Genomic DNA, 17480 nt, shown 5'->3' on the forward strand with positions numbered 1-17480 from the left:
TGTATATATATACGTATATATATGCATATATGTATGTGTATATATATACGTATATATATGTATATATATACGTATATATATGTATATATATATACGTATATATAATATTTTTAAAATAGAGCTGTATAGGCCTTACAAAGCACAAACAAAAGTCATAACCTCTGCTTCTGGGGCCCTTCCCAATGCTACTGCTTTATTCACCTCTGCATTCCCAGCACTTAGTCGAGTACCTACAAATGACAGTGCTCAATAAATACGAGCAACTGAATGACAGAATGTACCCAGGGACTGTGGAAGGCAGAATAATGGCTCTCCAAAGAAGTTCACATCTTAATTCCCAGAACGTAGAATATGTTGCTTTGCATGGCAAAAGGGACTTTGCAGATGTGATCATATCATAAGACGGAGAAGTTGATAATGTTGGAAGCGGAGGTGATGGCTGTCTGGGGCCACAAGCCAAGAAACGTGGCAGTCTCTGGAAGCTGCAAAAGGCAAGGAAACAGATTCCCTCCCGGAGCCTCCAGAAGAAATGCAGCCCTGCAGACACCTCGATTTTAGCTCAGTGAGACCTTTCTTGGACTACTAGCCTCCAGAATTGTCAGACGATAAATCTGTGTCATATTAAGCCACTACATTTGTGGTAGGTAGTCTGCTGCAGCAGCAATAGGAAATGGAGGTGAAAGAGCAAACACAGACATGCATAAGGGCCACGTGTGGTGCATCCAGGATAGGACATGGGAGCTATGTCACCAAGGAGGGAGTTGTCAGCTCAATCAGCGCCCAGCTAGGGACCAGGACTGCCTCACTACTTCATTTCAGGGGTGCTGTGGAAGCGACAGAGTCTATAGGAATAGCTCCCCCTGGCGTCGTGCAGGACACAGCCTGTGCGACCCTATGGCAAGCAGGCGTGGAGAATGCTGCCCTGAGAGTAGCCGAGGGCAGGCTACGTGCTGGTTTTCTCTTTGCAACCTGAGCAGTTGGCATAGTGACTAATGTTTGGGGAATGAATGAAAAGTGAGAACCTGGTGGATCCTGTTCTACAACAGCAAGAATTCCACGACTGTGGATTGCTCTGACCCCACCCGGAAACCCAAGATTGGCAGCTACACAGTGGCCCTGGGCCTACTCTCCACTCTTTCCCCGCCTCTTACAGTGCCAGCAACACATTTAGCATAGAGATGTGGTGCCAGGGGCCCCCTCTCACCCCCCAGCCCACTAAACAACCACCTATCCTGCAGCCATGGAGAAAATACCTCTTCCTGGTAGACCTTGACTTCCTGTCCCAGCTTATGTGTTAGCGGACCTGAGCTTTGTGGAAGAGAGGTAGAACCCCCCCACCCCTTGTTGGGGTTTGCATTCAATGAACAAAGGAGGTTGCACCTCTCAGGTATGTTAGATGTTGGAGCTAAGTTATTTCATACTTGGGAGTTGTCTTCTTTCTTAGCGTGCTCCGGATGGTTAGGACAGTTAGTTGTCTCTTGAATAAGTATCCAACTTAACGTTTCATAAAGCGTGCAACGTCAATGCCACAGTAAGGCAGTGCAGAGATTCCCCAGAGCAGATCTGGGGGTTAAAGTGTGGCTTTCCTGTTCAAGTGCAGTGACCCCCTTCACAGGGTCAGTGTGAGGAAGAGCTGCTTTGTAATGTCAGCCCTCCTCCTACCACCTCATCTTAGGACTCTGTGAAACGCAAATGCTCTAGCCGAGAAGTTTGTTTTTGTGGTTTCTTCTCTCTCAGGGTCCCCCTCTCAGTAAGGGGATATCCAGGCAGAAATCTCAAAATTAATCTAGGTTAACCGGATGTCCTCTCCCTTTCCCTGGACAATCTAGCTTTTTAAATATTTCTTGAACCCACCCACTTCTCCCCTGTCTGCTCCCCACTATCCCTTTGAGCCCATTTTCTGTGCTTCAGCCAAAATCATCTAAATTGCAATCATTTCCCTGTTTGGTCCCTTTAGGGCTTTTTTTTGGATAGAGTCTGAACTCTTGCCTTGGCTTACAAAGCCATCATTTATTGAGTGCTTACTATGTGCTGGGCACTCTTGTAGGTACAGAGGATTGAGCAGTGACCAAGATTAGCAAGGGTCCTCCCCTCAAAACTTCACATTCTGTTTGGGGTGGTGTGGTTGGAGCTGGATAATAACCCAGGAAACAAATAAAGAAGGTAACTAGACATGATGTAGGGGCCTCAGAAGGATTAGCCACTTTATTTTTGTTGTTGTCATTAAGTTTATTTATTTATTTGAAGAGAGAGAGCATGAGCAGGGGAAGGGCAGAGACAGCGGATAAGAGAACCCCAAGTAGGGTCTGCTCAGCACAGAGCCCAAAGCAGGGCTCGATATCACGAACCATGAGATCATGACCTGAGCCTAAATCAAGAGTCTGGCTCTTAACCAACTGAGCCAGTCAGGCGCCTCAAGGAGTAGCCATTTCAAATTGAAAGTTCAGGGATGGCCTTTCAGCTGGACACAGCAGCAGGCGCCCTCTGACATTTACCCCCTCATATGTCTGTAGTTTTTGCCTGGCTGCTCCCCTCTCTGTGCTCAGCCAGGTTGGACCTTTGGTTCCTTGCAGTCACTGGTCTCTTTGTCTCCTATTCCGCCCCCTTGTTTCTCTCCTCTTTCTCTTGCCTGTCCCTCATTAGGTCTTTCTGGAAGCCATCTTCCTGCCTGCTGGAAACACCTTTCGTCCATCCCCCTTGACTAGGCTGAGTGTCTGTTGTGGTCTACATTTCCCAAGTAATAATCAAGCCAATGTAATGCTTGACTGGCAGTTATGTCATTCACCTTCAAACACCCAGGACCAATCGAGCATTCGGTATATTTGTGGGCAGCATAAGTTCATGCAGGGTGGGCACTTAAATCTGCCAGGGAGAGACACTTTATGGGCAGATTGCTCCTTTCTTCATAAAAACAAGTTGCCGATGTACCAACTTTCTACTCTCACCTGGGTTGGATATATTCTTCTTTTTGAGCAGCTTTCTCTTCTGATAGTCTGCAAGCCCTTTGGTCTTAGTAATTTCCTACCTCCGACTCCTGATAGCACTGGCACATAGGAGGTACCCAATTAATAATAAATCAGAAATCCCTAAACAACACCAAAGCCAAACAAGAAAAACAGAAAGCTGTAGTTTGGAAAAAGAAATGGGAACCATTTCTAAGGTAGAGAAAAATGAACCAAATAATCATCTTCTTGGGAGAAGTTATAGAGAAATATCAATGTTTATTTTTCCTGAAAAGTCTTTTACCCACCTGACTGCCAATCTTTGGCTTCCCTTCAACCATTTCACCTTTTATATAAGCACATAAAACCAGGAAGTTGCTCTGATTTTTGTTCACTTTGATTTGCCATACACATGTAATGCTGAAGTCACACCTTTTCCTTCACTGCAGGTGGAGATCACCTTTCTCTTTCTAGAATTTCTTGTGCTTTGATTTGCTTTTTACTATTATTTTGAGGCACTAAGAGCCACAAAAGTTGGGGCCCATTTGGAGATATGTGAGGACACAACTGGTTCCAGGCTGTCAAACCAGAAGTCTTAAACCGGAATCCTCGTTTTTTCCCTTGAGGTCATGGAAATTTCTAGCCACCCGCTGAGCCTGGAATTGATTTAGTGCCAGGGAGGTGAGCCGTGGGAAAATAGAACATTACTTAGTCATTCTCAGCAGTAGATTTTATGATTTAGAAAACATTTCCTGGCTTTGAAAAGTTAACAATACAGCCTCTAAGTCAGTCAAAAATCAGAGTAAGGGGATTCGTAATGAGAAATTCCAGGACTATATACACCAAGTGGGATAGCTAGTGGGTTTGTAATAAATTGTTTCGTCTCTACAACCTTATTGCTACAATCTGGTTTTATGGAATTATTATTTCATTATTAATGGCTGTTTTTAACTAGAGAGAAGAGTGCTTATACGTATCTGAAAAAGTGTGTAGAGATTAGATTCATCTCTGTAAGAGCTTTGCATCTTAGTGAAAACACTGGATTGGTGGTGGGGAATGCTTGGTTTTTGTCTTCGCTCTGTTTTCAAGTAACTGTTGACTCTACGTAAGTCCCTAAGCTTCTCTAGGCCTGAGTTTACTCAACTATAAAATGAGGGTCTCCCGGGTTAGTGTCTTTTGGTTCAATAAATGCTTGTTTTCTACTTACTTTAGATTGGGTTCCCTAAAAAGAGCAGCATGGGCGGAGATTCTTGTGCAAGTAAATTACTGAGTGAGGTGACCAGGAAAGAACTGTAAGAAAGGAGGGAAGCAGGATAGGGCAGGAGAAGAAACTAAGCAAAGATCTGGTTTTAATTGATCTAATATCGGCCTGATCCCAGAAAGGGCTCTGGGATATGAATAGCAACTCAGAGCTCTACGTATTTGATACGTCTGTTTCAATCAGTCAATGACCATAGGTTGCCCTCTAGGGCAGGGGGTATAATTTCACTGCAACTCCAGTTAAGCAGCTGGAGGATGGGTATATGAACCTTTTAAAGGGGATCTCAATGAACTACCAACAAAACCTAAGATACCACCTGTGTGTCAGTCGGTGTGAGATATTGGAGAGGGAGAGATAAAAAAGAGATGACTCCTGGTCATAGGAAACTCAGGGAATAGTTCAGGAGATAGACGAATAAACAAGTAATTTCAGTACAACATGGTGAATCCTAGAATAAGGGAATATACAGAGTGTTGTAGGAACAGAGAAGCAGACATTGCAGATCGTGTGCCTCAGGAAGCAGAATCTAAGGTGGAGAGAAACATGCAGGAGCCTTCCTTATTAAGGACTGTTCTTAGGATCAACATTTGAGGAATGGAAGGGAACTGGAATGGGAGGAGAGAAAATTCCACTTGCGATGCAGTGCCAATGGAACTGACCTTGAGGAGAGTTTTGAAGATGCTGGGGGCTCTCTACCAGCAAGGTTCATAGCAGCCAGGGTAGAAAGGCCTTTATGTCTGGAGGGTAGTGCATCACAGAATCCACCGCCGTCCACACCTTGTATCACTTGGAGCCACTTGTTTATGTAAATCCTGGGAATAGTGCCTGGGTGATAATCTTCATGTTCCTCCTTATTCGTCAATTCCTGTACCCTCAACTGTTGTCTCTGCTAGTCCCAGTGGCTATCTGATGGTGCGACTAAGGCCTTTACCCCTGAGGGGTCTGAGCTTTTGTCAACACACTCTTCTCAAGACAGGTAACTGCTTTATTATTTACTGCCAAAATAGTTCCAAGAGGCATCCAATAGAACCACATGGGCGCCCACGTATTCCTCTGTAAACGCCCTGTATAACAGTAGTTCTGCCTGCTTCTGATGACTGAGCGTCAATTACCCATCAGATTAGAGATGACTCTTCTTGCCTGCTAGCTCCTTGATATAATGAGACTGAAATGTCCAGGCAGCAGCTATAGCTTATTATACACAGAGAATCTTGCTGTGTTCCCTGGTGGAAACATTCACCTGTGGAAGCCAGGTGCTTTGAAACCATAGATTTCTGGCTTATGGGGATGGGAACACAAATCTCTCAAGTGGGACACTGAGAGTGATGGTGAACAAGGCCACTCCTATCTACTTCTTGTTCCCAGACCCATGCATTATACTTCCCGGAGACACAGCAGGAGGTGTTTAAAGAGCTTTAATTTAAAGAACAACATCAGGTTGTTCCTACACTGTCAAGCCCTCACTTTCAGCGACATAGTATATGATGTGCCAGTGGATCCTATTGTCTTAGGCCCATTACCACACCTTCCTTGGAGTATAGGGCATGTCTTTGATTGATGTGATGTTATTTGGCATCCCTTATTCGTGGATTAAACACTCCATGAGCTTTTCAGATGATAGCGCTATCTGAGTCAAGAAAGATAAATATATACCCAGAACATGTGTCTATTTTTGTGGAAATGAATCACTGACAATTCTAAAGAAAAAGGGTTTCATTGAAGTCGGCTCACCACCAAATGGACAGTTGGCGTCTCTTCAAGGGATAGTAACATATTAGGGATTGGTGTCGGTCTGTTGGAGACATGTTGGGCATTCAGCAGTAGCAGTAACTAGGAAAGCCTTGGTAAGAGGGAAGGAACCCGGACTGTTGGGTGCATGCATAGACTCCACCCCGCCACCATGGCTACCTCATCATGAGCCTGTTGTGCCAACATCATGAGCCTGTTGTGGCAGATGACAGAAGCTGGCTAATGTCAAGTGGTCAAGTCACTGTCTGTCTGGTTGTTTAATGCATAGTCTGTGGTGGATGTTTTTTTGGCGGACATTAACATGCAATATAAAGATTTTCCCGCTTCCTGCATCAATCCCAGACTTCCTCGTTCCTACTCTTTCAATCTTTCGCATTCTAGGCTCTTGACCATCTGGCCAGGCCATTTGCCACTCTTTATCGGTCTTTATTTATTTGACTCTCAGGCCACTTCTCTCTGTGTAAAGTAGATGGCTAGGTGTTCCACCCAGAGTCCTATCCATTTGGAGGACTTGCCCTTGCTAGTGGTTTTCATGGCCACCACTAAGAGGAGCTATGGTGCGGTTGGAGTCTGTTTTCATCACGCATCCGTAGGATGAAGCTGGCTCATCTGTGAACCACGCTCAGGTGTTTTGTTCCTCCATCAGCTGGCAACACGGGATTCCCCCATGCAGCCATAGGTGTGAGCTGATGAAAGGTGCTGGCACAAGAATGGTGATGACTGGAGCTCTGGGCTGCCCTCTTGTGCACTTGCTTGTGCCTTCTTCTGGTCCTATTTATGCTCAATCCTGGATGTACCACTTCCATCTCTTTCATCCAGCTGTCATGGTCATTCTGTCACGTCTGTCTCATTGATAGTGGGTCGTTGCAATTTCTATGCATCTAGGAGCCACTTTAGCGGTGAGTTCGCACCAATTTCCAGTAGTCTTTTCCAAGGTATTATAGCCTGTATCCCTGGAGAGTGCCCCAACTTTATGCTTTGTCCCCTTGTTCAGGTACCCTCAGTTGCATGTGTGTTCTTGCAGCTACAGGCAGTAGAATATACCTGGAGCGGTCCTACAGCTACACTAGGATCTAGTCCTTTTCTACCGATATCAAGCCCAACAGGTCTCCACACAGGTTATGCTGTGACTTAACCTTTGTTTTTGGCCTAGCGGCCAGGAAGAGAGATGGTTGTGTATCTTCAGAGGTCAGATGTTACTTGTGAGGAGAGGCCTCTGCATTCTCTTTAAGCAAGGCACGTGCCAGCCTTAATAGGGGAATAGGCCACTTCTGCAGGCTAAGAGGGTTCAGAGAGATCTGGGGACCCAAGGTATTTGAATGCATCAACCCAGATGCCCCCAAGTCCATATGTCAAGGTCCTATTTCTTTTCCAACCAGGGCCTTAGCTTTGTCAGAGCAAGCCTATCATAGAGGAGACTTTAACTCTATTTGCAGCTGACTACTCTGACGATTAAATCCTGAGTGGGAGTCTTACCTTCTACTGCTCTCCTGCTGTAGGAAAGGAGAAAGACTTTATATGCTACCAGGGAAGCCCTCTAGCTTGTAATTGTCAACTAATCTCTCCTAGTTTTCCCTTATCTTTGTCCAAAGCTTCATTCAAACTTAGCAATAAACATCCAATTCATAGTCCTACTAGCTATTACTTGCCCCATATTTTTCATAGCCTGATCGTTCATAGCTGGCTCAGGTGTTCCCTTCTGCTCTTACACCAGTTCACCACCAGTGGTTTGAGATTATCCCTGTGGGAGGGAAGGAAGTAGAATTGGGTACATGGCGAAATAGACTTGGATTCAGTTTCAACGGAAGCCTTGGCCACCCTTCTTGAGAGTTCTGAAGAGGGACTGACCCATCAGAGCTGTTTTGAGTTGGGGCAAGAAAATATTGAGCCTTTGTACCCCCACATCAGATCTGTGGGCCACCCCAGCTTTCTTCAGCAGGGTCAGTCCCTGAAGGGAGATGACAATACAAAGTGGAATGGCCATTGTGTAATAAATTTACTAACTTATACTTCTCTTAAAAATGTTTCCCTAGCATCTTTTTATGGTGAAAGTTATGTGGAGCTCAACATCATAGAAGTTTCCTCTGAGTTATCTCTTCAATTAAAATTTCAAACCAGCAAACCACGGGGATTACTTTTTCTTGCAGCGGGGAAAAATGACTACTGTATTATAGAACTTCTATCAGGAAACTTACGGGTAAGATTTTCTTAAATCTTTAAACACATGTAAACATCCAATTACCGGAGGAAAAGCACGAGAGAGAAAGAGAACAAAATAGCTGTCCATTTGATTACTATTACTAGAATAAAGTCATGTGCCATTTGAAAAGTTTGGATCTCCTCCGAGTTTACCAGCATGCCTGAAATATTTCAACTCTAACATTTTTTAACCTCACTGTATAGCCCATAAATGTGGAAAGCAGTTTTAAGTCCAAGTTTCTCCCCCGCCCCCCACCTCCCCGCCTTATGAATGGCCCTGTTTTCTCAATAAAATACAGTGAGATGAGATTGATTAATGATGATTCTTTCTGTTTCAGGTGAGGGTGAATTTGGGTGCAGGTAAACAAGTGCTCCTTTCTGAGGAAAGACTTCGTACAGATGACCTGGTTTGGCATTTAGTGGAACTGTACTATGTTAAAAACAATGTCTTTCTGGTTATTGACAAACATTATGAGACAACGGGCCATATCACCGGTGAGGTGCACAATTTGCACTTTCAACACGGAATCTACATAGCAGGCCACGGTGGACTTGATGTCCCTTACCTGAATGGAGAGCTCCCCAATTTCCGCGGATGTATGGAGGATGTGCTATTTAACCAGGAGGAGATCCTGGCATCCCTTAGATCTTACCCTGGCTTTAAGAAGGTTTATGAAGTGTCACTAGGATGCAGTGACGAATTTTTTGCAGGAGAGGGTGAAGCCATCAATTTCTTTAGCTCCAGATCCTACGTCACCTTCCCAGAATGGAAGGTGCCAGGGGAAGGGCTATTGGAATTTGCTTTACAGACTGGAACTCAACAAGCCTTACTTTTATTTCAGTCAGGCAGAGAAGGAAATTTCGTTGCTTTGGAAATAGTTAACGGTCTATTGAGGGCTCATGTAGGATGGACCAAAAGCAACACCCAGCTCTCTTCGTTTAGCTTAGTTAGTGACAACAAGTGGCACGTTATTCAACTGAAGTTCACTGGAAGTTATCTGGCCCTGATGGTGGATGAGCAAGGGGTAAGGACATTGCTGCCTTTGCAAAGCAAGCCATTTGTATCTGAAGGCCCCCTCTTTGTGGGAGGTCTTAATGCCCGTAAGAGAGAAGAAGTTAAGAAGTTAGGATTTGCCTCTGTGCCCCAGAAATCTGCTCGAGGAGTTTCTTTCAAAGGATGCTTAAGAGGCTTGGAAGCCAACTCAGAAAAGAGAGCATTGAAGGATGCCCTTGTTTCCAAAGATATAGCTGCTGGGTGTAAAACGAGGAGTAGTGATAATGAAAATCCTTTCATAACGACAATGGAAAACCTGCTTCAGTCAGAAGTTCCCCTTTCCACCACCGTTGTTGAGGCAGGCAAGCCTTTTTTTCAAGATGAGAGTAGCTATTTCTTGAGTCTGAGTAACTTGGAGATCCAAGAAGGTGGGCGAGCCTTACTGGAACAAAGGCATATGAAAGTGGATGTGGAATCTGAAGATTTGGGTATCCATCATTCTCAAATTCTATTTAAAATAGAGGAAATGCCCCTTCACGGGTTCCTTCAATTAGATGTTTCCCCTGTTCAGGAAATGGAGAAAGCTTTCACTATGTTAGATTTGAGGCAAGGGAAAGTTTGGTATGTCCATGATGGTTCAGAAGAACCTAGGGATTTTTTCACATTTTCAGTCTCTTCCAACAGCAAGCAGAAAATGCCATTTTATCTGCAAGGCCATGTTCCCTATGTGTTCAACATTACTGTCATTCCAGTAAATGACCCCCCACACCTTAAGCTCCCCGAAGGAAACTTGCTTCTCTTGTTTGAGAATTCTAAGAAACGACTGACTCCAAATATAATACACGTGTCAGACCCTGACACAGATTCCTTGAGTCTTAGTTTCTCCATTCTTGGCAACTTCAATTCAGATGCTGGGTTTTTAGAAAACACCAATGATCCCGGGAAAGCGATTAATGGTTTTACACAGGGGGATTTAAGAGATGGCAACATTTTCTACGTGCACAGAGGTCCTCGGAACTCCCGGATCCTTCTGAGAGCAAGTGATGGAGAGCTGGTTAGCAATACAGTAGTGTTACGGGTCATGGCTGTTCCTTGGGGCTTTGAAGTGGCCATTAGAACCGGTGTCGTTGTCCAGCAGGGTGGCACAGTTCTGATTACACAGAGTAACTTGTCGGTGGAGGTTAATGGTGAACCCCATGAGATGGAGACCCACTATGCTATCACTCAGCCACCCCAATTTGGCCAGATTCAGCGGCAGGGGTCAAGTGGCGAATGGAAACAAGTTAGTACCTTTTCTCAGCATTCCATTGATCGGGGTCAGGTCCGGTACCATAGTACATTTCGAGAATTACAGCTAGGAAATGTTACAGATCACTTTAAATTTAAAGTTAACATAGAAGGAAAAGTCAGCGAGGAGCTAATGTTTCCGATTACCGTACGGTGGCTAAAGTTTACACTTCTCAAAAATGTTCCTCTTAAGGTCAGTAAAATAAACAGACAAGTATTGAATTCTGATCATTTGCAGGCTGTGACAGAGGGTGTGGACGTAGCTCAGAAGGAACTGCATTTTAAGTTGCTGACCCCACCTAAGAAAGGAAAATTGCTACTTGGCAATAAAGTGCTAAAAACAAACTCAGTCTTCAGCCAACAAAACATTACAGACTCTAAGATAAGTTACGAGCCACAGGAGAGGCCCAGGGAAGACACACAAGATACCTTTAGGTTCTTGATTGTTGCGAAGCACATAGCATCAAAAGATTATACTTTCAGAATAAACTTCGAAGCAGATAAGACACGCGTTACTGTGACTCACAGAGGATTATTTGTAAAAGAAGGAGAAGGGAAATTAATTACAAAATCAGAATTATTTGCTCAAACACTGGACAATCAGACCTTCCAATATAAAATCACCCAGAGTCCCCAACACGGGAAGCTGAAACTGATTAACTTGTCAGATCCTTTGAGAAGTCCTGACGATATCACCGCATTCACTGATCAAGACCTAGTGGGCGAGCGACTGATGTATGTTCACGATGATTCTGAGACCCAGTGTGATGAATTCCTCCTTGTGGCCTCTGCCATAGCACCAGGCCAAGACGGAGTGGTCAGGGATCTTGACACAGAGCATTTATCTACAGAAATCAAAGTTACCATTTCTGTAGGGTTAAAGAATGATGAGAAGCCAGTGCGCGTGGTAGATAGGGTCTTTCATGTTGTAAGAAATGGCCAGCGCCTGCTGACCCTGGCAGATCTCTGTTACCATGACCCCGACTCAGATTTTGATGATGGGCAGTTGCTCTATACCCGGCGGGGCATCCCAAATGGGGACTTGGTGACAGCCAGTGACCTCTCTCAGAAACTATACCAGTTCAGGCAACGTGACCTTCAGGAAGGGCGAGTGCTCTTTAGGCATCGGGGTGCAGACTCTTCTCGCTTTGTGCTGTTCGTGACGGATGGTGTCCATTACACGTCCTTCCTTCTAGAAGTCAGTGCCTCAGACCCTTATGTCCAGATAGCCAACAACACGGGGTTGCTTGTACAGAGAGGACAGGGCAGCAGCCTCACAGCAGCTAACCTCAGTGTCACCACGAACCAAGATATCAGAACGGACCACGAGATCGAATTCCACATGGTACAGCCCCCGAAGCATGGCAGAGTGCTGGTCAACCACTCAGTGTCCCGCTCATTTTCCCTGCACGACGTGAAGCAAGGCCATGTGTTTTATAGGCATGACGGCAGAGGCAATTCTGATATATTCAACCTGACAGTGAGAGTTAAAGAGGTGTATGTAGACGTAGGCATCTATGTGCGCGTGTACTCTGAAAGCCACCAACATGGCACCCAAATTCTGCTCCAGACCCTTGTTGTTGAAGAAGGAAAACCAGTAAAACTGAGTAGAGGAAGACTGCAGGTAGGTAGTCGCCCTGGCGGGCATTCTGTCTCTCCATGAGTAATCTGTTTGCTTCTAAGAGCTATTTTTGTGTTAATTTCCCTCCTGGTATTCAGAATGACTTTTTTTTTCTAAATGTAAATGCCATTGAAAAGAAAGGCTGGAAGGTTTCAGGATTTTGACACTACTGAGCTTCCTATAGTTGGAAATGGAATATAAGGAATCCTAAGTCTTGTGTTAAAGCTTAGTGCACACCAGCACACACACAATGTGTGTATGTTTAGTGTAGGATGCACTGGGAATGAGGAGGTGATGTGCGTATTAGAGTAAATTAAGAGATCTTTACGTTTTTCATTTCTTATAGAAACACTGCCAACATTTCATTTCATCTGAATTACATTCATAATGGGATGAAGCAGGGTATAAAAACTTAGGGCAACTTAAACGTAGAAAGGATTCCTTGAACAGCAGAGGATGCTATATTACACAGTTAATTTCCTTAATGTGGTCTCATTTGGTTTCCTGAAATTGATGGATAAAATTGGCCTAGACTTGTGGAATGTCTGGGGTGAGACCTCACACCAGAAGGTTTCCTGGGGCTCCTCCTTAGAAGCTTCCAGCAGGCAAAGCCCCACTGATCACACTTAGGAGATCATGTTCTTTTTAGGGTAATTCTGTATAGGGTGTATAAACTGTGATTTGTGACAACTGGCCACAAATACAGGCTATTCTGAATCTACCCTCAGGACTGCAAAGGAGTTTACTTGTTTGCGAAATGCAGCCAATAACATCAAGAAGAAATGAACACAAATCAGAAGCAATTTACTAAATGAGTTTGACTATCGGAATATGGGGGTCACCAGCTTTCCTCATTTCTTTTTTAGGATCTTGGAGAGTATGTGTTTCACCACCAGGGGGCATGTGTAGTTTAGTGACTATAAATCAGTTACAATGACTGTTTGAGATGGATTTTGCTGAATCAATAAATTCAATATATATTGAAAACGCTGAGCCAGTTAAAGTGGGAAAGAAAAGTAAACTTTCCTCTAAAGTCTTGAAATTTTAGTGATTCAGCTTCTGCTTCTTCAACCATTTTTATTCCTTCTCCTTATACCATTTTATTTCTTTTTACCTCAACATTCTGAGTCCAGGGTATCTTCCTGCTGAGAATGATGCCTTGTTAATGCATTAGTAGCTTTTCAAGTGTTGTTGACCATTACATTTCTTTGCAACCACGGCTAAATGCAAATATTGACATGGTCACCGGAACCAGACCCAGGCTTACACTGTGTATTAACCCTGATTGTAACTTAAGCCATTTGCAGACATTAATAGGAAACAATTTGGCTCATCAAAGGGTCTTGACTCTTATGAGTATTGTGTTTTTCTTTTTGTGTCTGTGTGTTATGTATAAAAACTCAAGGCTGTGCATGAAGATAATATTCCTGCAGAGGCAATGTTCATCGTCAGAATTCCGCCGATGCATGGATACCTCCGAAAATCTTTACCTGAAGAAGGCAGCTTGGGTGCAAATGAAAAGTCCCCTCTGATTTTTACACAACAGGATATTGATGATGGCAATATCCATTATGTACAGATAGCTCCTGAGCAACAACAGGACCATTTTTTACTGGATGTGGTGAGTGGTATCCAAGCTGTGAATGGAATTGAAATTTTGGTGGATATCGTCCCTAAGCGGATTCCTCTGGAGGTACAAAATTTCACAGTCCAGGAAGGTGGTTCCAAAGCACTTCTGGAAGACTATCTCAAAATTCCAAGCAAATATTTTGAGGGAGTTGACTGTGAATTTGTTCTGCTCAAACCACCACAACACGGTTATGTTGAAAATTCTAATTTTCCAAGAATAAAGCTAATGAAGTTTACCAGGAAACAGGTAATAAATCTCAGTTAATACATTTGGGTATATGGGATAAGAGGAAAAAATTGCTATTTGTTATTTAGATTAATGGACTCTCAGGAGTGATGAAACTTGAAAGAGGGTCCAGCTTAACCTCCTAACAGATGCTAGAAGCCTCTTCCATGGTAACCCTATAAAGAGGTCATCCAGCCATTATTTAAATATATTCAGCAATGGAGAACTCACTTCTTCTTGCAGTGGACACTTCCAGTTTAAAAACACGTCAAATGTTAGAAAGTTCTTTATGCTGATCTGAAGTCTGCCACTTAGACACTTCTCCAAGGTCCTGGCTCTGATAGCTCACAGAACAAATCAAGACCTCCTTTTGTAAAAGCTCTTTAAATATTTGAAAGAAAAAGTTATCAAGTTCCCTTGGGTTTTATCTTCTTTGGCTTAAACATCTCTAGGTTCTCCCACTTTGCTCCTGTGTCATGGGCTTCTAGCCCCTGCATCATCCTGGCTGCCTAACGCTAGAGGACCTCCACACTCACTGCGCCACTCAACGTGTCACCCAAATATTTAACCTAGACATGCTTTAGTCCCTAGTGGGTTTACTCCTTTATTCGTTCCATTATTCAATCAACAGATGCTGATAGAGTGCTTACTTGGTACCATGCCCTATGTGAGCGTAGTGCTATCAATGGCTCCATGGTCCAGTCCCCACAACACAATACAAGCTGGGTACAATCTAGTGTTCAGTGCAAAATAACCAATTAACTCTGGGCTGCTCTCAGGTTTCTTTGCTTTGGGCCAGGTTGGTATTATTGTGAGATTTGGCTTTCTTATCATGAATAAAAGAATGATTTCCATTCCTTTCTAAGTATTGAAAAGTATCTTACCACCATTTCCTGTATAAGATCCTAGGGATACGCACTCTTCAGGTTAGAGACCTTTAACAACCACCTGGCATCTCTGGGTATCTTTGTCTAGTTAGCTGTAAACCCATGTGGGCTGCTTTATTTTGCTTCTCAGGATTTCATCTTATCAACGGACTTGAATCGATTTATTAAACTCTTATTCTGTTTAAGTTGCTATGCAAGGTTGCCATGATAAGGAGCCATATTGCTTGCTCTCAGGAGATGCTGTGTGTGTGGGGGCGGGGGGGTGGGGAGGGGATGAGGCATACAAGCTTTAATATGAGGTACCCCCTTTTGATGCCTCACAGAGCATTCTTCAGTGGTGCTAAGGAAGTTCAGAGTTGTTACATCTGACTCTAATTGAAGAGAATAGGGAAGACTTCACAGAGGGAATAACATTTAAGCAAGACTTGAGGAAAGAGAGAAAGATCAGGGAGATAGCAGAGGAGAAAACATTTTTAAAAAGCAGCATGAACAAAGGCAACAGCCTAGCCAAGGACATGGAGGTATTAAAGTGAATTGGTTCTGGGGGCTGCGGAACACCCCGCAAGACTTGTGGATGGGCTTAGGAGCGGCAGAGAGAACTGGGGCCAGACTGGGGGAGAGTCTTGAATTACATGTTGAGAGGGTTAGACTGAACCAGGAGGCATCAGGGAGCCATGGGGAGAAACAGAGAATCCTGAGGACTGAAAACAACCTTGGAAATCAGTGCTTCTCTACTGGGGACCCAGGGAAACTGATCCTTTAATGCCTCCCTGCAGACATCTCTTCCTCATGGCTTCCGCCTCAATGGCTCAACAAACCCTCCAAGATGACCACTTGCTCTGGTGCAAGTTGAATCTACTATTGTTCACCTTGTGTGCTCTAGGTGAGGGAGAGAGCACTAAATTGTGGTCCTGTCTTGGCCAATTCATTATTAATTACACTTTGTAAGAAGCGTGTCTTTAGAATGGTTGGTTGAAATCTGTAGGTCAAGTCTGTGTGTTCCCTGGAGTATCTATGTGATTGTGTAGCCTTGTTCACAGTCAAGGTCATGTTTGTCTGCTCTTCCAGATGACCCCTTCACACTTTCTCTTCCTGTGTGACTCTAAGGTCTCCAGGTTTTGTGACATCACTGTTTTCACGTAAAGTGGCACTAATCCCTAACAACTAATGGCCATAGTGTTAGTGGCTGGGAGAAGGAGCCCCTGGCCATGTTTGCCCTTCATTCATTCAGCAAATTGTTTTTGAATACCTATTATGTGTCAGGCATGCCAGTTCTAGGTCCTGGGGATACAATGGTGAACATATCCAGCAATAATCCATGCTTTAATAATCTTTTCTCCTGGTGGAGGAAAGAAGGAGGCAGAGTGAGACAACAGACAAAACAAATAAGTGAAATAAATGGCATATTGAGTGAAGATTAGTGCTGTGGGGAAAAATAAACGAGGAAAAGGAGCTGGGAAATGCTGGAGCCTTCAGTGGGGTGTGTGTGTGTGTGTGTGTGTGTGTGTGTGTGTGTGTTCAGTGTCAAATCAAGTGGTCGGGAGGCGCCATTGAGAAGGCAGCATCCGAGGAGACGCCTGGAGGAGGTGACGGATGGGTGAGTGGGTAGATATGGAAGAAGAGCATTCAGGCAGAGGGAAAGGCAAGTGAACAGCTGTGTGGAGAGCAGGAAAGGGATTCCATGCTGTGCCGGGAGAGCTGTAGATGAGGTTAAGGAGGTCCAGCACAGGAGGGCCTTCTGCTTCTCCTTTAACATGAAGTGAAATGGGGAGCGAGGAGGGACGGAACAGTCTGGTGACAGGAGACCGAATACTTTTCAACCTTTTAAGATTTTCTGTAAGTTTGTTGTGTCTTTTAAGCTCAGGTGAGCTGATATCTTTCTAGTGTTAGAAGTCTAGAAATAGGCAAAGTCCCCACCAAATCTTCTCTTTGCCTTTGGATTAATGCATATTAAATGGCATGTAATTTGGGGGAGTACCACTCCAGTGAAGAAGCGATATATTTCTCCAGGAAAAATACTGAGGAGGCAACTTGTACTTAAATACTATGTTTCTAAAGCATTTTCGGTATAAATTCTCTCACATTCTGATCAATGCCATCTTCTATGTTTATTTTCAAATAGCTTAAACCAGCATCTTTCAGAACTTGTGCTCAGACCTATGTTCTGGAATTCTTCTGCCCACAGAACTCCAAAGAAATTCCCATAGCACCTTTGTACAGTGGCCAAAACTTTCCCTTGAGACTCTTCATGAACTTTTCAACTCATCAGAAACACCTCTAAGAGATCAAAAGTATTTGCTCAAAGGAAGTGCACCATAGGAATGGGCAAAGTTGAACAGTTGAATTCTTTGGCAGTATTTTATCAAAACAAACACAACCTCAGAGACTTTTTCAGAAGTTCAGCTACTCCTGTTGGGCTTTGGAAGTTGTCTGCCATTGTCTGTTTGGGTCACAGGCTCACTGAAGCTAAGTTCCCTTCCAGCTTTAAAACTCTCTTGGTCTCTAATTATGATCTTGTGCTCCTCAGTATTTTCCATCAGAGCCTTAAGGACATGAAAGGCATTCTGATCAAATTTGTGGTTGTTACAAATCCAAGAGGAATAATTAATTCACTTACTGACCGTTTCAGAATGAAAATAAGAAAGATGAACCCTAACAAGGACCTGAGTAAAGGTTTTCATTTGT

At 43.8% G+C, this 17480-nt stretch overlaps 1 protein-coding gene across 1 annotated transcript in view; it reads left to right on the plus strand.

Annotated features, from left to right (window-relative positions):
* The window catches only part of LOC125934586 (chondroitin sulfate proteoglycan 4-like), a 70440-nt gene that overhangs the window by 10058 nt on the left and 42902 nt on the right, over positions 1-17480 (plus strand). The window contains exons 2-4 of the mRNA XM_049648073.1: positions 7986-8149; positions 8490-12056; positions 13459-13929. Coding sequence (XP_049504030.1) covers positions 7986-8149; positions 8490-12056; positions 13459-13929 — 4202 coding nt within the window. The remainder of the gene's footprint in view (positions 1-7985; positions 8150-8489; positions 12057-13458; positions 13930-17480) is intronic.

The sequence above is a fragment of the Panthera uncia genome (assembly GCF_023721935.1).
Source record: "Panthera uncia isolate 11264 chromosome A1 unlocalized genomic scaffold, Puncia_PCG_1.0 HiC_scaffold_17, whole genome shotgun sequence".
Taxonomy (NCBI): Eukaryota; Metazoa; Chordata; class Mammalia; order Carnivora; family Felidae; genus Panthera; species Panthera uncia.